This window comes from Molothrus aeneus, chromosome 2 (assembly GCF_037042795.1).
Source record: "Molothrus aeneus isolate 106 chromosome 2, BPBGC_Maene_1.0, whole genome shotgun sequence".
Taxonomy (NCBI): domain Eukaryota; kingdom Metazoa; phylum Chordata; class Aves; order Passeriformes; family Icteridae; genus Molothrus; species Molothrus aeneus.
Window position 1 is genome coordinate 26,083,108 of NC_089647.1, and position 20,671 is coordinate 26,103,778.

At 41.1% G+C, this 20,671-nt stretch overlaps 2 protein-coding genes across 2 annotated transcripts in view; both read right to left on the reverse strand.

The window, feature by feature from the left end:
* Positions 1-8,170, reverse strand: part of POLQ (DNA polymerase theta) — a 52,980-nt gene extending 44,810 nt beyond the window's left edge. Inside the window, exons 1-4 of the mRNA XM_066569513.1 lie at positions 7,972-8,170; positions 4,260-4,442; positions 3,404-3,534; positions 1,848-2,004 (exon numbers count right to left, since the gene is read on the reverse strand). Coding sequence (XP_066425610.1) covers positions 1,848-2,004; positions 3,404-3,534; positions 4,260-4,442; positions 7,972-8,170 — 670 coding nt within the window. The remainder of the gene's footprint in view (positions 1-1,847; positions 2,005-3,403; positions 3,535-4,259; positions 4,443-7,971) is intronic.
* Positions 8,171-9,385: 1,215 nt separating this feature from the next.
* On the reverse strand, positions 9,386-19,292 carry METTL16 (methyltransferase 16, RNA N6-adenosine). Its single transcript, XM_066569525.1, has 9 exons — positions 19,092-19,292; positions 18,779-18,978; positions 15,760-15,900; positions 14,594-14,709; positions 13,672-13,814; positions 12,400-12,469; positions 11,506-11,595; positions 10,422-10,595; positions 9,386-10,331 (listed from the first exon to the last, which is right to left on the reverse strand). Exons 1-9 carry the CDS (start codon positions 19,217-19,219, stop codon positions 9,723-9,725), a joined length of 1,671 nt encoding a protein of 556 aa, XP_066425622.1. The 5' UTR covers positions 19,220-19,292; the 3' UTR covers positions 9,386-9,722.
* Between the last annotated feature and the right edge of the window lie 1,379 nt (positions 19,293-20,671).

Consider the following 20,671-nt stretch of genomic DNA (forward strand, 5'->3'; position numbering starts at 1 on the left):
TAGAAGACAAGGTACAATCTTGCAGTTTCAGACAAGCTTCCTTTGGGTGACAGCTAAACTGGCATTTTCAGTTCATACCCATATTTTACAGCTTCTATGAAAATTTACCTCCAAACAGAAAACTTGTCCATTTCCTACATAACAATAACTTTTTAAAATCAAATTTAATTTTTAAATTAATGTCAGAGAAGCATATAAAGAAAAAAATAAGCATTTTACCCTTATTTCTATTACATGGCCATAATGGGGTATAAGGGAAATGGAGGTTTGCAGCAGAGATATTTTCAAATGGTGAAAGAAAACAGTGGTGCTTTAAGGAGGAATTGGTATTGAGAACACATCTTCAAACTCAAATCTTGTAGTCACTTGGCTGCTTATATTTAAATTACTCTTTTCAAGTACATTAATCTTTGAAAGTGCAACAACATGTAGGGATGAAATGGAGGTTCCAACCAGAGGGATTTGGTGTATCTCTGCCTTCTGAAAGATGATATCATTAAACAATACATTTTAATATTCGGAGTATTCTTCCAAGGCACACAAGCCAACAGAAAGTTGCTTATCCTGACCCCACTGTCTTTGTGGTGGCAGTACAGCTTGCACAGTGTGGTGACATAGGATCACACTAACCCTAGCTTAAACAAGCAAAAACTCTTAAACCAAATAGCCATATATTGAAATAAATAACAGGTTTTCTTCCAAGTGAAGGGATGAAGATATACATTCAAGAATCAAGCTGGACTGCAGGAGCCTTCATTTGAATGAGTTTAAAATGCTGCATAACAGTCACCACTCATCTTCCAGCCCACTGACAGTCTCTAAAGCATTCATGGTGATTCAGCCCCTATAGAACCAGGTGTGAATGTGTTATCCCATGATCTCACACTCTGAAAAAACCTACAAGGTTTTATTTCCCATTTTCTCTCTAAAAAGCTCTTCTGGTACACAATGCAGCAGATTATGATGATACCAGATGCACACAGAACAGCAGTTTCAAAGGTGGAGGTCTCAGAGCAGTTCAATCCTCATCTATTTTTATATTCTTAAAATAGCACCCAGCTTATGTTACAGGACAGAGTGAAGATGGGAAGGATTACTGTGTAAAACATAACTGGGTATAGCTTTCTGGAGCAGAGAAAAAACGAGAATAACAAACTTCTGATTAGAACAGGAAAGCACATCTCTCTCGAGAGTACATGGAAACATTGGGCTTCTTCAGCTTTTATCTTATCCCCAATACTTAATGAGTACTTTCATTATCTAGTGGCCATCAGGGCCACAGTGACCCAGGAGCCAACATTACAAGGACAGAGGGGTTTTGAGCAAACAAGACAGAAATGAATGGCACAGCCCTCCCAGTCAAAATGCCTACCCAGAGGAGCACTATGTATTCATTCTGCTTATCTGGATCCAGATGAGCACAGAATATAATTCCTTCTCTTCCTCAAGCTAAATGAAGACAGATCTTAGATTCTACAATCTCTGTCTAAAACAAACTAACATAACATATTCCTGAACTCAAACATGTCTCAGAACTTTGATTCAGTTTTATTAATTAGAGAACAGTTCCCAGCAATGGAAATCATTGTTAAATGCAGCTTGCCATCCATTTGAGACAAACTAAAGCCTGCAGATTCTACCTACTCATCCCAGCTGCTGAGCTACATGGAACAGTGCTGCCTGTCCTTCTAAATCCAAATAAGAGGTTCTCTGGAAGAAGAAAATTGCTGCATATTCCTATATGGTATGTCTGTCACCAACAGAACTCAGAAAATTTGAAGCATCCTATGATTTCACATGCACTCAGAATATGTAAACCCCACAATGCCCAAGCTGTAGTATTTTACCCAGTGAGTCCATTTTGTTTTCTTCTATGAGCCTATTGATTAGTCCATTGGCTTTCTCAATGGTGCAGACAGCAACATCCAGAGCAGAGAAACGTCCAGCAGGAGCCATGCTTCCCATGTAGCCTTCAACTCTCACATCCACCTCCTGGAAGAGGGCCTGTTTTCCAAGGATAAAGAACATCATGCCAAGGTTACAACTCTGAACTTCTGACCATTTCCTGCTGGAATCACATAAAGGCCTGCACTCTACATCTACAGTTTCCAGTATTTTTAATGCCAACTAATCAGATTAAAGCCATATCCCAGCCAGTTAGTGACACATCTCCCCACTGTCATTTTTTATTTCCAAAGCAGAAGCCACAGAGGACACATTGCAAGACAGTGTACATAACTGAGTAAAAGATGAGGACCCCTGCTATGTATAAGAAGATCTAATATTAAAAATGTTAAGGAACACACAGTGTAACAGTTTATAATATCTGTGGCTTATGTAAAAAGACACCTTACTCTTGAGAAATCCTGGGCAAAAGCCAAAATGGAACTCCAAACACAGTGATGACACATCTCACACTGAAAGCCAAGAAACAGTAACTTCTTCTCTTCCAGGTCTCCTCACTGCAGTGCCAAAGTTTTGACATATCCCACAGGGCATTAACAAAAGATACAAATATTTGCACCTCACAGGTAGGTCACCTTTTGAGTTCAAGCATGTGAAGCTGTGGCCAAACCTCTTGCCAGGAGTAGCAGAATAGAGCACTGATAGTCCTCCAGTTTTACAAGATTAAAGCAAAAACGTGTCTCCATTATCAAGCACTTCAAAGTAGCTTTTGCACTTTGTTTGTAAAATTTCCTAGCAATTTGTAAAGTTAAGATACCATCTCAGCTGATGAACAACCAAACTGTCTTAACTGCTAGAAACTATAACAAGCATGCAAAAATGTCTGCTGGGTTTTGATTTGGTTTTAGTCATTGTCATTAGCTAATGGCAACAATTTTTGATATGGAAGTCTTTCAAGAAAAAATATTTATGTCTTGTAGAGTGTTCCCACTGTAATTTTATTTTTTAAATAGCTGGGGCAAGGAAATCAAGACATAACCATATTCTGGCAGAAAAAAAATAATAAAGTTAAAGTGAAATCAAATGCACAAAATTGTGGTGGAATACCCCAAGGAAAGCTAAAATATACTTTTATCCTTAAGACAGCATTTACACCTTCCCTTTGTACTTTTCCTAACATGATCTTTCATCAGAGACTTCATTTAAATTTTGTTTGTTATCAAATTGGTGAATAAATGCAAATAACAATGTTTTAAGAGTCAAAGCTGAAGTAAAATGTTTTAATCGACCCTGTAAAATTTTTCTAAGTTTATCTTTTTGGCTAAAAGCTTCATTTTTTTATGTCCAGCTTGGAGTAAATTTTAAATTAGCTACAATTTCTTTTTGAAAAAACTCAGCAATTTTTTTCCCCCCAAAATCCATGCTTTTGCATTTCTGTTTAAAAAACGTGACTCAACAACTACTACCCATAAATTCACCTTCCTTGAATGCTACTTACCTGCAGGTAACATTTCTTCTCCTTGGCCACAGAGACAAAGGGAAGGATGAGAAGAGCTTTCTTACGAGTCTCCAGGACTCGCTTCAAAATAAGCAATTCTGCGACCAGAGTCTTTCCAGCACTGGTAGGAGCTTGAAAAGAAAAGGGGAGGGGGGAATTAAGTAATTTTTAAAGTTTAAAAAATAAATCCAAAGGCATCACAAATCTAGCATAGAAAGCAGTTACTGGAGAACTTGGGGTGGGACTCTTCAGTTGATGTCTCTCACCCACAACCACATTTGCAGTCACTCCTATAAAGAGTCAAGAAGACTAAAATCACCCACCTCTCTTCCAAGTTCTTCATCCTCTCAGTGCTGCTCTAGAACCTTTTTCCCATGAAGGGTAGACAACCAACTGTCATTTCCTACAGATTTCTAGTCCACCAGTCCTCCTTCTCCTTTTGCATTACTTCCCCTTCTGCACACACACCCCACACACAATATGTGATGAAAAACGACAAATGGACTGAAAAAAAACTAATAGCAAATAATATTCTCAGAAGTATGTATCTCTTCAATTGTTGATATCATTCAGTTCCTAGCTGACAGTCTGTAATAAAAAAGAGTCACCATTAGCTGACTCTTAATTATCAACTTCTAAAGGAACTTTAACAGAGAAAAGAGTCTCTCTCCACATCTGGAAAGGAGATCATTAAGTCAAGTTTGAGGTACAGAAATGGGACAGATCTTAAGATGTCTCCAGAAGAACATCTTGACTTTTCTACCTGTCAGATCCAAATGTCTCAGCATCAGTAAGTCCTTGTAAATGGCAGTGGAAAAGGTAGGGGGGGGACTGGTTTTGTCAGATGTTTGCATACCTGAGTAAACGAGGTTCTTTCCCTCCAGAACTTGTCCAAGCATCAGGCATTCTGCTTGCCATTCAAACATCTGCACTACTCCCAGACTGTGGTATTTCTCCAGAACTGCTTTGGGAAGATCCCAGCTTGCAAGGAGCAACTTGTCTGCTTGGTCTTCAGGAACATTTACCTGCTGATATTGCCCTTTGGAAGGAGAAAATAAAAATAAAATTTAAAAAGTCAAGTATCATCTTTGCATCTGAGGTCATTTAGGTTATACACCCAAATGTCAAACTTCTCTACAAACTCCTGTATTACAAGAAAAGGCAATAAACTATCTGTTTATTTTTCTATTTTTCAATATTTTGTGTGGATGGTTCACCATTTTTCTTATCTTCTGACATCTTTTTTTCAATTTTTCCTCCTGTAAGATTTTCCACATTCAATTAATTTCTTCACCAAACTTTTGCCCTGGTATTTGCTTTTGAGACAGAGCAGCCATTACCAAATACATAGTCAGAGAGAGTTTCAGCACTGATTGATGTAATAGCATTGCAATGTATTTGCCATCTTGTCTTCCCCTTTTAAGAAGTTACTGCTACTGAAATTTCATTAATTCTCACTGATTACAGAACTGCCCAGGGTTTTTTTGTTCTACAGATGAACAACCTAAAGCAAACAAGCAGCCCAAGATACTCTGTACAGTGTGTCATATTTCAGTTTATTAACACTGATAGCATCTTCACAATACTGCCAGTTCCTCTAGCTTAATTAAGTTCCTTGCTGATTATTTCTTGTCTTAGTAACCCTAAACAACTTTGTGCTGACTACAGACACTGCCTCCTCCCTCTCCTTCTCTGTTTTTCCAAGCCATTAAGAAAACTCAAGCTTTTTGTCCCATGCAGGTTTCTGATGCAGAGGAATGCCTCCCCTATCACCCATAAATATATATAGTTCCAGTAAAACCGTTTTGTGAAAGATCTTGTCAAATTGAGATGAAAACCAAGTAATTGTGTGTGCTGCCTCTACTGCATCCATTCTTCTACTGGTACATTCAAAAAATTCTAAAAGAAACTTCCCACCATTGTTGACAGCATAAGGGCAGGCTAGATTAATAATATCAGCCTGCATGAACAGCCAGCATTTCTTCTCTCATCACACTAAAAACTTCAACTGCTGCCTTGAGGTTAACCCCAATCTAGGCTGTCACTGCTACATGATCAGTCTCCTCTACACAGCTTTGCTTCACTTTGTGTAATCAAAGTACCATAAAATACTAAACAAAAATTTATGCACCATTGTGAGAGAACAGAAATATGCTACAAAGCAGTACAGACTTCCCAAGGGGAATTCAGAGGAGACCAGAATTGTCCATCCTAAACTGTGACTGTGGTGGGTTGACCCTGGCTGGACACCAGATGCTACCCAAAGCTACCCAAAGTCATTCCCCTCCTCAACAGGACAGGAGAGACAAAATACAGTGAAAGGTTCATGAGTGAAGAAAAGAACAGGGAAAGACCACCCATCAAGTACCATCACAGGCAAAACACTTGACTTGGGGAGAATTAATTTATTACTAATCAAATCAGAGTAGGATAATGAGAAATAAAGCAAAATCTTAAAACTACCTACCCCCTACTCTTCCCTTCTTTTCAGGATCAACTGTACTCCCCATTTTCTTTACTTCCTTCCCCCCAGCAGCACAAGGGGACAGGGAATGGGATTTGCAGTCAGTTCATCACGCATTGGCTCTGCTGCTCCTTCCTCCTCAAAGAGGAGCTCCTCACACTCCTCCCCTGCTCCAGTGTGGGGTCCTTCTTACAGGAGACAGTCTCCATGAACTTCTCCAGTTCATGTCCCCCACAGGGTGAAAAGTCCTGCCAGCAAACCTGCTCCAGCACGGAGTCCTCTCTCCACAGGTCCTGCCAGGAGCCTGCTTCAATGTGGGCTTCCTAAAGGGCCACAGCCTCCTCCAGGCAACCACTCATTCCAGCACAGGGTTCTCCCCAAGCTGCAGGGGGATCTGTGCTCCACCATGGACCTCCATGGGCTGCAGGTGGGTGACAGCCTGCCTCACCATGGTCTTCACCAGAGGCTGCAGGCAAATCGCTTCTCCGGCACCTGAAGGACCTCCTCCCACTCCATCTTCACTGACCTTGGTGCCTGCAGGCTGCTTCCACCCCATACTCTCACTCCTCCAGCTGCAGGTGCCATTGCACAGGCTTTTTTTCCCCCTTCTTAAATACATTATCCCAGAGGGCTATTGCCATTGCTGATGGCCTTGGCCAGTGGCAGCATTGGCTCAGTTCAACATAGGGGAAACTTCTGGTGGCTTCTGTGAGAAGCCACCAAAAGCTTTATAGTCCCCCCACTTGCTATGCAAATCAAATACAGTGACTAATATGGCAAGAGTTAAGATTCAGAAACATAAAAAACCCTATGTGACGGGACCTCAAGCTTTTTCCCTAGTATCCAAACCAACAAATTTTATGTAAAAGATGGAATGAGTAAAGGATCAGGTGATTCAGCTGTTTGGAGAATATCTTTAGATTAGAACTGAAGATGTGTTTGGAAACTTGTGGCTTAGACATCTATATACAGAAGTAAACCTGTGAAACTAACTTTTTTTTATTTACTAAAACAATGCTAAGAAACAGTCAAAATTAGGAAGATACAAATTGCTGGTTAAAAGCATTAGGTATTAGAGTTCTCAGAAGGAAAACCGTTCCAGAGTGTGGGGCCAGTTAAACACAAGAGTGCTGCTTACTGAATTGTCTTTGGGGAGCTGACTGTGGAAATGTGTACATTTCCTTGCTCTGTTCCATTTGCAGAAATTGACGAAATTGTATCTTGCAGAGCATAATCACATCAGAGAAGATGTGACATGACTGGAGAAGAGACCGAGAGATGTAAACGCTTTAAAAAGTTACAGAAAAATCACAAAAGAGAAGAATCACAAAAGATGAAACTGCAATATGCTTTGTAAATATCTTGATTTAAGATGTTGTATACAATCTCGATGCTGTATACATCTTGATTTCTCTCTTGATTCAAGAGCACAATAAGCTGGTAAAATTTATGTATGGCATCTAGAAGCATCACTTAAAGTGGCTCTGTCTGGCAGCAGGAGCACTTGATATGACACCTTGCCACAAGATGTTTATACAAAATCTTGTATATTGCATACAGAAATATAATTCTTCTGTATTCTATATGTGTTCTTTGATCGATTTCTCAACGTAGGTAAACAAACCTAGCCTGATATACCAAAGAGAACGGACGATACCGATTGCTGTGTTATGGCAGCACCTAGAGGCCAATCCAAAAATAAGGCCCACCGTTACACGGCACACAGCATGCCCCCATCTCACACCTGTGCACAAGACACACATTTCCTTATTTTCTTCCTCGATTACACAGCGAGGGATGCAGGAAATGCTTCCATCACCACCCCGCTAACACAAGCCCGTCTCTCGGCTGAGCCTCTACCCTCCATGGGGAAAGGAAGGGCCGAAGCGCGGCCCGAGCAGCGCCGCCCTCAGGGCCGGAGCCCCGCGCCCGCAGAGGCTCGGAGGGTCCCGGGCCGCTTCCAGCAGCGCCCCGCTGCCCCGGGCAGCCCCGCTCTCCTTGCCCAGCACGGCCCAACCTGACCTGCCGCGCTGCACGACCGAGGGGAGGCGGCGAGGGAAAGAAGGGGAACGGGAGAGAAGGGCAGCGCTCCCCGCGCCGGTACCTGCCGAGCCGCTGCGGCGCAGGGAGAGGTCGAGGCCAGGCGGGGGGCTCAGCACAGCGCGGCGGGGAGCGGCGGGGCCGGGCGGCACGGCCCGCCCCGGTGTGCGGGAGCTGCGGCCGCCGAGCCCCGCGGCCGAGGCTGCGACGGCGCCGCTCGGGGGAAGGATAACGGTGCGGCCGCCATCTTCCCGCCGCGCCATTCAAACCCGGCCCCGCCCCGGCCGGCGGGAGGGCGGCCTCGGGAACCGGGAACGGGCGGGAGCAGGGAACCGAGCAGCCCGGCAGGCCCGAGGCGTGCGGCCCCCGCAGAGTAAGGGCTGTCTGTGTAAAAACACCGGCGTTTGCTGAGGCAGCGCTCCGAGCGTGCGGTAACGCGCGCTGTACCGGTGAAAGGCTGAGATAATTCAATGAAGGGTCTGCTTCAACAAAACAAGGCTTACCTTGCAGGAGAGAGCCCAGAGGACAAACAGCCTCGTTTGCTGTTTCTAATGTCTCTGACGCCAAAATAGCTGTTTCAGATTCTAAAAGACTAGGACTGGTTTTACCTCTCCTCAGCAAGGTGAACATGAGGAGCAGTTCTACGAAAATTCTGCAGTACCCGAAAAACGCATGTCTTTGTCCATCACCCACAGAAGTGTTTAAGAAGCATTTTATATCAAAAAATAAGGTTTTTCTAAGTTGCTTTTCACTTCAACTGAAGAAAACATACTGATCTTTCCAAAAATAAGGACAGCAAAGGGTGAACGTTGAAAGCAGGAGTGTGAGTATGAACACCCACAGTAATTTCCTTCTGGACACCACTGCTTTGTTTTGGGTAACACACACACCCACACTCCACTCAGAAAAGCTCTTCATGTTCTGTATCTCTCTTCAGAGAAATGGATCACAGCTTAGGAGGCTGACTTCACAGGAAGCAGGACCGGTGGTCATCATCTCAAACACATGCTCGCAGAAATTTCTGGCCCTTGAAGAAGAGCATGTGCTCTCATTCCCATCATTAAATCTTAAAATTAAATGGAAGCAAAATTCTTTAAGAATACTGCTGTCATTTCAGACAATTATATCTGAGTAAGTGTAAAGGATGGTCTAATGGAAGGGTCAACGTATTTTCATTGTCTTTAAATCAAGCAGCTCAAAAAGTTTCTTTCATTGTTCAAGTTCTGTGTTGCAGAGCCCAAGCATCAAATAAATGCAACAAACACTTTTCCCTAAAGCAATTCTTTTAATGAATTGACACTAGGAGAATGTATCTATGCTGCTACTCTGTTGACCAAAAGTTAGATACATTAAAGGGAGGAGAGGCATACATAAATCCTCTGCTAAAGGCTCTCACTGCAGGAAACAATTCCCACCACAGACTAACCGTTTCCTGTATTAGTACTGAAAAAATATTGAAGAAAATAACTCAGTAAAGATTTCCACTTAGTAACAATATATATTTCTATTCTGCCAGAAAAAGACCAGAATAAGCATTGCTGATATTTAAAATGTTCACAGCATAAACAGGTTTCACTTCAACATGTAGTTTAACAACTGCAGTATGAAATCTATTACTTCCTTATCACTTCATGACCTCCTTACAGTTTTGAAAAAGCTACTTAAAATACTAAAGGAGACATCTATCTTCATTCTACTCTTCTTTTTTTTTTTTAAGGGGGAAAAGACAGGTTTTGCTATCTGAAATTTTTAATTCATTAAAAATAGTTTACAAAATCTGAGGACAGACCTACTTTACCAAAGTAGGAAAAAGAGCTAACTAGCAACCAATCGAAGAATTTGGTTCCGCAAGTACGTGCACAGCTGGTTCATCAAGTCTCTGTTCTGTCCTTCAACCCAGTGCATTTCTACTACTACATCATTTCCTTCTTTCTTCACATTCATTAAACACTTGAAGAGAAAACCCCCACTAGTTTCTTTAGGGCCAGGCTCTTTTCCCACTGTCAGATTGCCAGCTTCCTCTGAAGGGCAAGGTTCCTCCTTCACATCACCGGAACCTCTCCCATGTGATGTTTCTCCCTGCTTTGCTTCCATCTCCTCTTCCTTCACAGGGTCACTGTGCTCTTCTTTGGCAGCAGATTCCTCTGGTTGCTCATCACCTGCTGTCATCTGGACATCCTCATCAGGTGCCATTTCAGAGTCTTCAGCCTTGGGGTTTTCACAGTCTGAGTTGTTGCTCACGCTCTTCTGGCTGTTCTTTTCCTCCTCCATTGCTTGCAGAATATCTTCAGAAGCTCGAGGAAGTTCCCGTAATTGCCTTACTCTCTCTCGTTTCTTTCTCCTCAAATGAATCCAGGAGTTTTCAATGGCAGTGACAAAGAGGCTGATTTCATCTTTTCCACATGGAACACGTTTATGCTGAACCTATTGCAGAAAACAGAATTTCATACGATCCTCTCACAGTTATGATTTCAATTAGGACATTGTTTTAACATCTAATACTTCATACTGTACCTTCAGATCAGTGAGAATCTTCTCTACCCAGGCTCTAACCACAGCAATAGCTTCTACAACATCCCAGCCCATAGCTGCAGCTTTGACAGACAATTCTTTGACTGTAGAAGCCAAAACCATGAATGTAATTGGTTTTCGTGGTTTTTCTAATTTTCTTCTTTTAGAGGGAGGTGACTAGAAGAAAGAAAGAAAAGAATTACAAGGCTATGCAGTATTAATGGGGTGACTTTTGTACTCAGAAGACTGTGATTCCATTAGACACAAGGATTAAGAGTGTAACATAAGGCACTAAGCAGTCATTCATTTGGCACGTGCTCCACTTCACCCCCAGGAGTTTCAGACTCAAACCAGCTAACAGGATCATGCACTTTATGCTAGCCTGATGGACAGAGGGAGTTTATCTTCAGGTATTAGGCAAAAAGCTTCATTGTTTCCTTTAAACTATGAGCTCTCCATAAGCTGAGAAAGTGTGGCTGCTCTTGGGAACAGAGGCCAACTGCCAATATCCACGTTTTGATCCAACTGCACTGAAGGTTTACTTGCATCTTCCTTAAGATTTGTTATTGTCTATACCTATATTCAAATATACAAATATCCAGATCCAAAAAACCAACTGGCTCACATTTAAGGTGAACAAGCTCCACTTACATTCATGTAGGCAAGTCTGAGTTAGACGTGGTCATACCTATTTGGTAACAGAATCCACATGTTAAATTAAAACTGAGTTCTCGGAAGGAAGTTTAAATTCAAATCCAGCCCCAAACTTAGCATATTATTTTTATTACTACTAAACTATTTGAAGTATGTTACAAATGATCCTTATTTTCACTGAAAGCCACAGGAAGTTCCTACAACGGCTTCCTTTTTCCACCCTCAACAGGGGTCACTCATGAATCACATGTCACAACTGCTAACAGACTGGCAGCCATCTAAGAAATTCCACTGTCCAGTCCGTATAGCCCAGCACATCCAATATTCCAGTCTGAAGAAGAACAGTTTGTATCACAGAAGTTATAGCTCATTAGCCCCTTCCTCAAGTAAGAGGCAGAGAAAATCACAGGCAAACCAGAATTAAGCTACTTACAGGTACTTGCACATCATCATAGAAACTCCAGGCCAGTGCCCATCTCATGGTGCGTCCCTGGCAGAATTCCGTGTGAGTGACTTTAGGGACCTATGCAAAGAAGCAATACATTATTTCAGATTAATAAACAACACTGTTTTACTGCACACATTCCAAAACAAGGCATATTTTCTCATTATACAAATGGAGATTCTTTCTGACATGGCTCAGAGGTGTCAGGGCCCTCTCTCATTTCGCTCCTTTTACTAAGACTGAGATTCAACAGTTCAAGGACACAGAAGGAAAATCAGATATTTTGTATCTAGCTCAGCATCTGCTTTTGGGAATTCATCTTTCTGGGAATTTATTTCACCATGCATTCTCTTCCCTTCAACTGTATACAAGGACAGATCTCATAATTATTCTCTTTGTATGGGAATTAGTGAAGAGTATGCTTCCTCCAGAAAGCCATCCAAAAGTCCTTTGCACAGTCCTCTTTAATGAGAATTTACTTGGTGCCAGAATTGAATACAAACAAAACAACACTGCCACTTAAATCATGTTACTATTTCTTTTATCAACCAAATTGCTAGAAAGCTAGATTTTTTTTTATTTTTTTTTTTTTACTACAGCCTTATTAAGGCTATTTTAAAGCAGAAACCCTGAATCTTCTAGACTGAAGACATACTCCAACATGTGCTAAAGACAAAACTTTGGAGATAATATTTGCTAAATATCTGTCAGTTTTGAAGCTACAAGAGTTAAACCTCAGTTGTTTCTCTAACAAGGAATTGCAGTTCCTTTCTGTAAGGAAATAATTGAATTAATTCAACAATAATTACCCACATACATTGAAGCATACTATATTCTGAATAGAAGATAGGAAGGATATATAGGGACTCTATGCAAACTCACCCCCTGGATTCGAAGTTCTTCTTTCAGTGGTGCCAAACTGCATTTCTTACCCAACATGCAACTGTACCATCTGCAAAGCACACATTACAAAATTAAAAACCAAAACAACAACAACAAAAAAATCATACTTAATCAGAGTGACTAGGACATAGTACAACAAAATTCAGAACAGAAGGTCCAAAGACAGACTGGACAGGGCAATCTTTTTGAGCTTTTAAGAAATACAATAGGAGTATTTAAGAAACAACACATGAACTAAAAGCAATCTTGTTTCAAAGAGTGACTTCAGTTATGGGGAAGATGCTATACCTTACAAGAATTTGTTTCAACTTCTCCACTTTCTTTGGAGAATGAATCAGAACAAAAAGGAATAGCCAACTATTGGCAAGTAATCATGCTCAAAAGCAGATATACTGACTATCATTTGTGCTCACTTATCCAGGTTTCCATCACATAACCCATATTTCATGAGGAAAAAAATCAGGAAAAAGAAAGGAAAAAAGTTATTTCCCATTTCTAGTGAAGCTTATCCTTCCACCCAGCTCCACATCTTCAGAATCTCCCAAACATTACTTTAGATGAAGCTCTGCTCTTCATCTAAATTATTATTCAAGCTTTACAACCCCATCTTCCACAGTTTTTGGTGACTGGATCCAAAAAAGTTTATTCATAAATATAACATATTGAAGTACAAAACTTAAGATTTCCCAGTTACCAAGGGACAGTTTTGTCCAACACTGGGGGAGTGAAAGCCTGATGATATAGTCAGAAAACTGAAGACATGCCATCTGTTTCAAAATAAGGTCAAAACAAGGTCTCCCTATGGGTTTTATTGCAGCTTATGCTCACCCCAGACAGCATTCAGTACAACAGTGTCCTTTAGCAGGCAAAGCTGCAAGTTACCAAAATTCAGGCAGGAAAAGATAGAAATTTTTAGGTAATTAACAGATAACTAAGCAGTATCATAAAGCCTCTTCCATCCCAAAAATCCTCAAGAATGAACCCTGATCTGTCTCTTATCAGGTACACGTGCTAATTTTGCTGCAAGCTACAAATGTCACTTGCACAGGCTTTGTCTTCTGCCTTTAAATACCTCCAGCAATAACTTCTAATTGCTGCTCAAGAACAATTGGATGTGGAAGGATCATCAAGCAACATGAGCAGGTATCACTGGATCATAGGTACTAGAAATAACATGGTTGCATGACTTCTGCCAAAGATGAAGATAAAAGGTGTTAGTTTGGAGTTTTTTGACTGGAACAAAACACTTACCGTAACCTCTTTTTAAGTTGGAGACTATCATGAATAATTCTTTTGACAAATTCTAGTTCTCCTCCCTCAGCCATGATTTCTGTGATCCCTCCTGTATTTACAGAGCTGGGAGGGGGACGCCGTGGATTTCGAGAATTAACTCCCTGGATTAAAAAACAAAAACATTTGACATGAACATTTCATTAAATGTTATGCTGCTTTTTACACTGCTTCCTATCTTAATCTTTAGGGGAAGCAAGCACCATGACCTCTACTCATCCTCCCCCCATCAGAACCATGGATAACAAAGATCCACTCAAAATAAACATAGCTGAGTGAATTCCCCACAATCTCAAACTTAGTTAAGGTACTTGTCACATCAGGATTCTGCTAATATGAAATATGTGGTTCCAATACATGTAAGACATGCTAAGTGCATCTATGCAATTACAATCTGTAGTGCTTAATTAAATCTTAAACCTTCCTTGCTACTGCCCTGCTTTATAAATTTCTGACTATATTTAGTGGGTATTGCATGACCTGTATGACACCATCTACATGACTAAGGAAATGAAAAATACAGTTAAGCAAAATTCCAGGAACTAATTCTCCTGCACTACAGAGGTGCCTGTTATGCAGTAGGCATCTGATTTTAGATTTACCAGCTGTCTACTTTCCAAACTAATTTTCTAAGACAGTGAGAACTTGTGAAAGAATGCTACAGCTCATTCTCCACTTTAGGAGGGGTAACAGTTAAGTTTTCAGAAGTTTTCTTTAAGTTTCCTTTAGGGGCTAGGTGATGAGGAGGGAGAAGACTTAAAAACTATTCATGATGATTTGGGGTTTTCCACTCAACCTTGCATCAATTTAACCAAGAGGTTAAATTGATGCTACCTTTTCACTGACTACTGAAGTACCTATAATATACAGGTTGTTACCTTACCTTAGCTTCCAACTGGTTGGCAAAAAAGGGGGGGTTGCACATGCAGAAATCATAAATGATCTCAGATTCCTCTTTCAGTGCATCCATTAGAAGAGTTTTCTGTGGTACCTTAACCACTATTAGAAAAAGTGAATTTGGTCAGTAAAGAACTTCATATTTTATTTAACAAGCTATATACATTATACATTGTATAAAACCAGTACTTTCTAAACAATGCTTTCGACAAAAGAGATGTAACAAATATCACCATGCAAATAAAGACTTCAGGTCAAGGACTAGCATACAAACAGCCTGTATGTTTATACACAGCAGCAGAACCACATGAATCTGTTTAAAACAACAAGGACTACCTGAGTTATGCCAAGTTCTCCAACACAACCACAAATGTGCTTTAAGCCCTTACAGCTACAGGCACTAAAGCTTCACATGAGGCCTGTTCCTTTGCCAGCTGCTTTTCCCGTGTATTGAAACACCACCACACCACTAAAAATCAGTGGCAGCAGTGACAGAAAACTCTCATTGTTCTCCACATCAAGTTCTGGATCTTCAAGACTGACATGAACAACAGATTAAGACATGTTGTTCAAATGGATGCTTCCAAAAGTTTTTATTCAGAGCTCATAAATGGACCTGATTTTTATTACACTGAGCTCCTTCAGAAAACTTTCCAAGCTCATTCCCAGACCAAGTCTGGCATACTGCCTCTGCTACCACAGGCAGTGTCAGGACTTCATTCAAGAAGTGAGGATGAGGAACTCTCTGTACAAGATACATTTTGTGGCAGCATCATGCAATTATCCAAGGGGAGCATTCCAGGTCTCCTACCAGCAGAAATAGCCCAAACACTAAGAAATACTTCAGTAACAGACAAGGAATACAGAGATAAAAACACCCCAGGGTGAAGTTTATCTGAGAGATTTTGATAAGGAAGAGTATTTCTCTATCCACACATCCCATGCTAGACAAGGCAGCTTTTTGGCTTAAGTAAATATTGACTTAAGTAAATAACACTGACTTAAGTAAATATTCTGCTCCAGTAAAAATAATTGAGCAAATAATTGAGTAAAAAATGTACTTGGAAGGAATACACATTCTGATATGCCACTGAACATGGCAAAAATATGCCAGAACATTCATGTGCTACTAAATACCTTATTACATTGTACCTTTTATAAGATCAGACAAGTTATTCTGTTCCACATTCTTCTTGGCATAATTGAAGCACATGTCATCCACTTCTGTTGCAAGGAAATACCAGCCATTCAAAGTTGCTCCAAGCAATGGGTATATACAGGATGCCCCTGTCCCTGCAGAAGTGAAAATCCATGAAAAAGGCAAAATAAGTACTGGTGTTATACACAGTGTGGCTGTTAACTATGTACTTATTACACCAAAAAGAACTAACTTCAAGAAAATTTATTATTAATCATCTGCTGACTATTAATCTGATTATTGATCATCTGCTACTCAATTCTTTAATGAACTTAATTTTTGTAACTTGAAAAATACCATTGTCCAATATGCACTTTTAATAAAAGAAAAAAATTAATAATCTGTAATTAATTTCTAGTAAACTATCAGCTTTGGTTTAAGCCATTTTTCTTCTATATGACAATGGTTAATTTATAGAAAGAAAGCCAAATACATTCTGGCTTTACTAAAACAAAAACCCTACCAAATAAATTTCTCTTCTGCACTTTTCTATCATCTATCACAAACAATTTACTTTGTTGCATACAATAGCCACGAAAAAAAAAAAATCTGTTCCACCAGACTGCCTTTCTCTAATGTTCAAAACTATCAAAGAAAGTGTCAATTAAGTATCAATTAAGATACTCAAAAAGAAAGACAGACAGATAAAAACTTGGTAAACAGAGATACTAGCAAAAAATAATCATGGCATACCAAGGTGATCAAGTTATCAATGACAACCAAATTTAGGATTAAAGGGAATGGATACAAACTAGAGTTCAGACATATATTTAGAATCTGTTATACTGACTTATTGAAACATCAATAACTTCATCTGTCAGTACACAACAGCAAGGGGTTATTTCTAGCATTTCTGTCAAGTCCCTCTTGGATGACTTCCTGCTTTTCCAAAGCTGAAACATCAAAGCTCATGCAAACTCAAACTGAAGATTTTGCAGTATGTGGAGGACTTAGAGGATCTGTCTCTTCTACCCAGCCACCTACCGTGATGAAGTTCATAGAAATAATTTTCAAAAATGAAAACTAATATCAAATGCACAGAAACTGTCTAAGATATTCCAAATTTACTAGAAGAAAGCTGCTGTGGACACACATGTGATGATGCAAACCTAGTATCCAGCACAACTCCAGCTAAAAATACAAGTCAGTAAATTTCAGGAGAACAAAAAATCCCATTACAAAAAGTCATGTTAGCTGATGCCAAGAAACATAAAATCTGATACAGTAACAGAGATTACTGAACCTCAGTTTTGAGGAATTCAGTACTTTAAAGTTTTAATGTCAAGCATTAAAACAGGTTACAAAGGAAATTCCAACTTCTCTCAATTTCATTCTAAGTTTTCTTCAGCACAAAACAGTCTTTGAAATCAAGCCTCTGGAACTGTAAAGGAAGATTCTATTGACAAAATAAAAGATGTGAACTAAATTCAAATATACTATCACTAGTGCCTTTTAAATAATTCATACAGAATAACCAAAGATTGGGAATCCAAATGCCAATTTTATTATTTGTGTGTGGAAGTTCTCATGGAGCACACCTTTCTTTTATTTCCAATGAAAACCAAATTATGGCCATCAGTGTACATCTCATAAATTCACACCTCTACTGTTTACATTTATCTTCTGCCTAATCTAGATACCATCCTGATATAACCCAATAATCCAGACCGAAAGTAGACAGTATCATCCATCTGCTGATGCTTGGTCCAACTTAAAAGACATTTTGTTCTCAACAATAAACAAGAAATCTTTGACCATCTACAACCAAAACACAGCTTAGCTGGCATTTGCCCTAGTTTCTAATTTGGCCTCTTTTACAATTCACCTCACATATATAACTGCATTGAAATAAATTAAAATAAAAATTTTAAAAGGACATATCAATCACTTATCAAATACACCTATAACAACAGGAAAAAATGTCATGTGAAAAACACCAATCACTTGGTTTTAAAATTTTAACTTAATAGTAATAAAATGGTTATAAAAACAGTAATACAGTTAGAGTAATAATAATTTGGACAAATTGAATTAGGACAATATGAGACTATAGAGACAAAGAGTTGTGGATGTCTAGGTACCTTTTTCTGGGCAGCACGAGCCCCAAAAAGGACACTCTTTAACAGAGGATTAACCCTTAAAAACAATAGCCTGTTGCATATTCATACACCTCATACATGATGTATAAATTCCATTCAAACACAGGATTCTGTCTGGTCAGTGTCAACTTCTTCCTCTGAATCCTAACAGTGCCTTTGAGGCAGGAAGAAGTTCATTTCTTCTGATAAGAGGGCAACAAATTCTTTTTCTCTGAAAGATTTAGGTGTCCTATGGCTGCTATCTGCTGCGAGTGCCTCATTCTTTTCTTTAAAAAAATATCCCACTTACACAGTTCTTATTTTAACTACAAAAGTTACCTTTTAACTACAAGATTACATTTATCATATTATTAAAATGTTAATGCAGCACTACTAATCAATACATCAAAATACATACAGTAAATATCTTTGTAGAGCCATATAATATGCACTTTTCACATGTCACTAAGTGGAGCACTAAAAAATATTGCTATGCAACTCACAAACTCTCTGGTACAGACATCCAAAAAAAAAATTAATAAATTAGTGGCAAGACACAATTGGCTAGTTAGAACACTGAGGAGAAACACTTTATAGATCCTTTAGAATGAAATTTTTGCCTGCATTTCTAGAAGCACAGCACACAAAGCTGCACTCAAGTGAGTTCGAGGCCCTAAAGAGCCACATAAGTGCCTGCCACGATGCTCCTGTGTTTGTACAGAGCAAGGCTGCCCACCCAGCAGGCACATGAAACACCTGTGGAGCTCAGACTGCTCCCACCACAGCCAGCACACCTCAGATCTCTTTGTTCCTCAAACCTGAAGTTTTCCCGTGCAACAAATTGTACCTGCTACTGTGGCTGACGGTGAATAAGGATTTAAACATTTAGCTTTACCTATGTCAATGCCTCGTCTCAGGGTTTGCTTGTCAGCATCCCGGTGGCCGATGAGATCCTCCACCCAGTGGATGTAGTTCAGCCTCAAGGGGACGGTGGGAATGAGCCTTTCCACGGGGATATCGATGGTCAGCCCGAAATCCTCCTTCAGCAGGGTGCATGTCAGAGCCCTCACGGCCTCGGGATCCTTGAAGTTCAGGCTGAAAGGCACACGCGGAGCTCTCAGGAGTGCCCGGGGGCGGACACACCGGGGACGGACACACCAGGGGGACACACCGGGGACACCCACCCGCCCCATCCCGCCCGGCCGTACCTCACCCTGCCCGCCAGGGTGGTCTGCACGTGCTGCTGGAACTCGGGGTACTTGCCAGCCAGGTAGGCGAAGTCGGGGGGTTTGTCCTTGTAGCGGTTGCGGGCGTGCATGGACTTGTTGAGGGCCATGTCGGGCCGGGATGTGCCGGGAGCGGCGAGAGCGCCGCGCGGGATCACGGCCGCACCCCCGCGCGCCGGCCGGGCCCGCTCCCGGCGCGCACCGCGGCCCCGCGGGCCGTACCAAGGCGCGGCGGCTGCGGGGGGGGCAGCCGGGCGCTCGGAGCAGCGCCCGCCGCCGCGGCGAGCGAGGTGCCACTGCTGAGGCAGAGAAGTGACCAGCGCGGCTCCATAGGATCCCGGAATGTCATGGGTTAGAGGGGACTTTAACGATTATATAGTCCCAGCCCCGCTGCCAAGGGCAGGGATACCTCCCACTGGAGCGGGTTGCTCAAAGCCCCGTCCAGCCCGGCCTTGAACGTGGCCATGGTTACCCCCACAGCCGCCAGTGCCTCACCACCCTCACGGTAAAGAATTCCTCCCTAATATCCAGCCTAAATTTCCCCTCTTTCAGTTTACTTCTTGCCCTATCACAACAGTGACGAAGAGTCCCTCTCCAGCTTCCCAGTAGCCCCCTTCAGATACTGGAAGCTTGCTGGGAGGTCTCCACAGGAGCTTCTCCAGTATGAACAGAGCCGATTTCCTCAGCCTGTCCTCGTACGGGAGGTGCCCCAGTTCTCTCATCAACATCTTGGCCTCCTCTCGACTTGCTCCAGCTGTTCCATGTCTTCCTCATGCTGCGGGACCAGAGCTGGACCCCATACAGTTAAAGTGTAAATGTTCTATATACAGGTATCATTGCTTCAGCGTTAGATGCTCAATGAGTAATGGCGACAAATCAATGAAATTACATAAACAGTTGTGTTTCTCTGGGGGCTGCTCTGTCCATGCAGCAGCATGAGGAGCCTCCAGTCCCATTTTCACATATATTACCCACCCAAGTCACCTTTGTTACCTTGAAGGAATCTTCAGCATTCTCTGAAACACCTCATAGCCATGGATTTCTGTAAAATTCCTGCATGAAGCTGTTAGTACAGGGTTAAATGTTTCCGAAAATCACGTATAACTAGGCCAAAAGAATGCTTGGTAATTGGGATAGTTTAGCAAGCTAGAATGTTTACAGTAACGGGGATCAGTATTTAAAGTTTCTAAGATACCTATAGGTAAGATTCATACATGTTCATGCAAGCTCAGGCTAAGCTCTAATGAAGCAATATCAATAAGGCTGTTATAGTGATTAGTGCTAGAGCTGAGATTGTATAAATACGTGCACTTTGAACAAAACCACGGAGCTAGATTTGGGTTGCTAATACCCCTAGTTCCCGTGTGCCTCAATAAAGCACCTGCATATCACATCTGTCTGTGATTATGTGTGCTCCCAAACACTAACAAAGCCACTGGCAACCCAGCAGTGGCCTGGGGCCTGCTGCTTGTGGCTTATCTTGTGCCACAAGCTTTGCAACACATGGATTTTAAATGATGTGTTGAACAGTTTGAGATGGGGAAAAAACCCCAAGGCTTAGA